At 39.8% G+C, this 2,866-nt stretch overlaps 1 protein-coding gene across 1 annotated transcript; it reads left to right on the top strand.

Moving 5' to 3' along the window:
* Nucleotides 1-513: 513 nt before the first annotated feature.
* Nucleotides 514-2,596, top strand: LOC139665012 (uncharacterized). The gene is made up of 2 exons (XM_071543947.1): nucleotides 514-884; nucleotides 1,661-2,596. The coding sequence occupies exons 1-2, from the start codon at nucleotides 585-587 to the stop codon at nucleotides 1,991-1,993; spliced, it is 633 nt and encodes a 210-aa protein (XP_071400048.1). The 5' UTR covers nucleotides 514-584; the 3' UTR covers nucleotides 1,994-2,596.
* Nucleotides 2,597-2,866: the final 270 nt, after the last annotated feature.

Genomic DNA, 2,866 nt, shown 5'->3' on the forward strand with positions numbered 1-2,866 from the left:
TTGGGAGACTTGGTGGCTGTATCGTAGACATCCTTTCAAGTTGTTTTATGGCATTTTTTTTTTATGAGTTTTTGTTTCAGTCTTTGCTTTTGAACCTTTTGCAGTCTTCATTTGTATATACCTTAATTTGAGTTTATGTAGCCATAAAGGCTGTATGTGTATTTATTGAACCGTTGCATTACTCTCAATATGTTTGATTGCTGTAATTAGTTATTTCCAGTACTCTCCATTTGTCTTCTTATTTATTCTCTGCTGCTCTGATGACCCAATTTCTTCACATGGATGGTCTATTCTAATACTAATCTAAGAAAACGTTACTTTTAGAAAATCACCATTCTATTTTCATTTAGGGCCTACCACATTCCCCTCCATAAATGTGGTCTTTCTTTTGGTACTGTAAAAATACTTTGAAAGCCTTGAAACAAATAACTTTTATTTTGAAACATGCAGACCGTTTCACCCTGTACCAGTCTCACTTCGCTTCGGCTGGCTTGACCGAGGGAAGAACAGCTGAGGAGGGCGAAGCTCGTTCTTTGTCTTCCGACGAAAGCGCTTCGCGGTGAAGCTTATCGCAGGAAAGCAAAATGAACCCTTTCGAGAAGAAACTCGCCGAAGCGATACGCGGCTACCCGCATCTGTACGACCACTCACTGCGCGACAGTCAGAAGGCGCAGACTTCGTGGAGAGAAATCGCAGACACCCTGGACACCTCGGAGGAAAACGTCAGGCTGAAGTGGAAAAACCTACGTGACAAATTCTCCAAAGCGAAGAAGCGAATGGCCAAGAGGAGCGGCTGCCTGGCGAACGAGGAGAAGCCCGTCCCGCTGCTCTACATCCAGCTGGCGTGGCTGTGCTCACATGTTAAACTCAGAGAGATGGACGAGGTGTGTGTGAGGTTGTCTGTAATTCATTAAAATTGTGTTCGCATCGTTGTTTTTCTAGATAATAACGGCTCAATTTGATATTAAAAGTTCCACGTAGACTAACTGTGAGCACGCCTGCTCCGTGTTGAATCTATATCGAATTAGTATTCGTGGCCAACTACAAAACTAAACTATTTTTGTGTTTTATATTACTAAAAAAATATATATAGAAAGATTTAAGTTATAGTGCAGGCAAGCACTTTCAGCACTTCCGGTTGTCTTTTTCAAAATAAAGGCCTTTGTGACTCGATAGAGAGATACTTTATCTTGGAGGGAAATGTAGCTGTGATAGCAGCATCAAAGTTATGGCACAATAAAAACATAACAAAACGCTATAGCTATTTAAGAAATAAGAATGTTGTAACCGCCTCTCGTGAACAATCATAACAACCTGTTGACATATCAACATATGAAAGTAGGAACCCTGTCCTCTCCCCACATGCAGTAGGCCTACATACATTCAGAAAGAAAGATAGCCTATTGCACAAATATCTGTCTGTGTACCTGGATAGATAAGGGCTATATAAATAAACTTGACTTCAGTGCATGTTAGGTTAATTTTCATAGATAGAGCTGCAGGGAAGTAGACACCAATGGGAGATGTAGGTTGCACACTGGACTCTGAATGATCATCCTAGAAAGAAAAGCATGCATGAAGAGAGCTGCTGTTACCGGTGTTGTAATCTGTGTTACCATGGTTATTAATTAATGCTATATTCTATTCCCACTCCACACAGCTACCTATGAGCAGTGATGACTTGGAGGAAGAGCAAGATGAAGACCAGAAGGAACAACATGGCCCCTCCTCAGTCGTCAGCACCAGCAGCATTTTGCTTGCTGAGCCCCGTCCAGCCGGCCACCAGGAGCCAGGAGCCCCTTCTAAACGTAAAAGGCAAACCAGCAGAGACACTGAGATGAATGTTGCAGAGGCACTCAACAAGCTCAGAGACGAGGATGAACTATTCCTGCTTAGTCTTCTACCATCATTGAAGAGGCTTAACATTAAGAAAAGAATGGAGGTGCGGATGAAATTCCAGCAGGTGCTTTATGAGGCAGAGTTTGAAGACTAAAGAGCTCATTAAAAAACCCATTATTGGGGGTTGGATATGTAAATTTGAGATATATTTGCATAGATTCTTCAAGCAAAACCTGTAAATAGAACATATTTTTTTGGACCTTGCTTAACCCATCATAACTTGTAAACAAAAAGCATACATATTTTTGGACCTTTAATTTACCATTATATATCAAAATATAGGTCTTTTAATATTTCAGTGTTATGATAATAACTAAGATACATCTTTTACAATCAGAGAACATTGTAAAAACTCACATATAGTTGTCTACTGTTGATCCATGTATCAAGAGCCTTATCTCTTAGATTGAAAATGGGAAACAAATCTCATGTTTTGAATGTAGGTGGCGGGGCCACCATTTTGTTACATGTTATGAAATGGGTTTTTAATGCTGAATCACATAAGATTTGTTTGGATCTCTTATTTGATTTACCATTTCATGTTAAAAAGATCACTTTGGGCAGGTAACACACGCAAACACCATAACTACACAATATCATAACCACTCAACCTTTAACTATCTTTTCTACCACTACTCATTCTGTTATTTTGAGGTACCCACATGTGTCATGGTACATTTATTCGCATAATCATATTGCAGTTAATAAATGCAAAAACAAAGCTACTTTTTGTTTTGTGTTTTTGTAGTATATGCCATGAAATTTGATGCAGATTGCCCTTAATGTGAATCTAAGTAGCACTACTGCTGCTGAGCCTGGAGACTGGGCCTTTAAGACTTTCTGAGAATTCAGTAGTTTTCTTTGTACAGTAGTCACAGCTGTGCCTCTTTTCCTGTCAGGCTACAGGAAGTGAACAGTCAGAACTACCGCCACCTGGCAACCGTAGTAGTCTTATGGGAAAGTTGAA

Source organism: Centroberyx affinis, unplaced genomic scaffold (genome assembly GCF_046629955.1).
Source record: "Centroberyx affinis isolate AG114_WGS23_722 - 3 ecotype Tasmania unplaced genomic scaffold, CSIRO-AGI_Caff_v1 ptg004419l_1, whole genome shotgun sequence".
NCBI classification, from domain to species: domain Eukaryota; kingdom Metazoa; phylum Chordata; class Actinopteri; order Beryciformes; family Berycidae; genus Centroberyx; species Centroberyx affinis.

What these genes read in the sequence shown, in the direction of transcription:
- LOC139665012 (XM_071543947.1), top strand. Translation starts at nt 585, where the DNA reads ATGAACCCTTTCGAGAAGAAACTCGCCGAAGCGATACGCGGCTACCCG. An exon ending in AACTCAGAGAGATGGACGAG is followed by an intron (nt 885 to 1,660) that starts GTGTGTGTGAGG and finishes CACTCCACACAG; the next exon opens with CTACCTATGAGCAGTGATGA.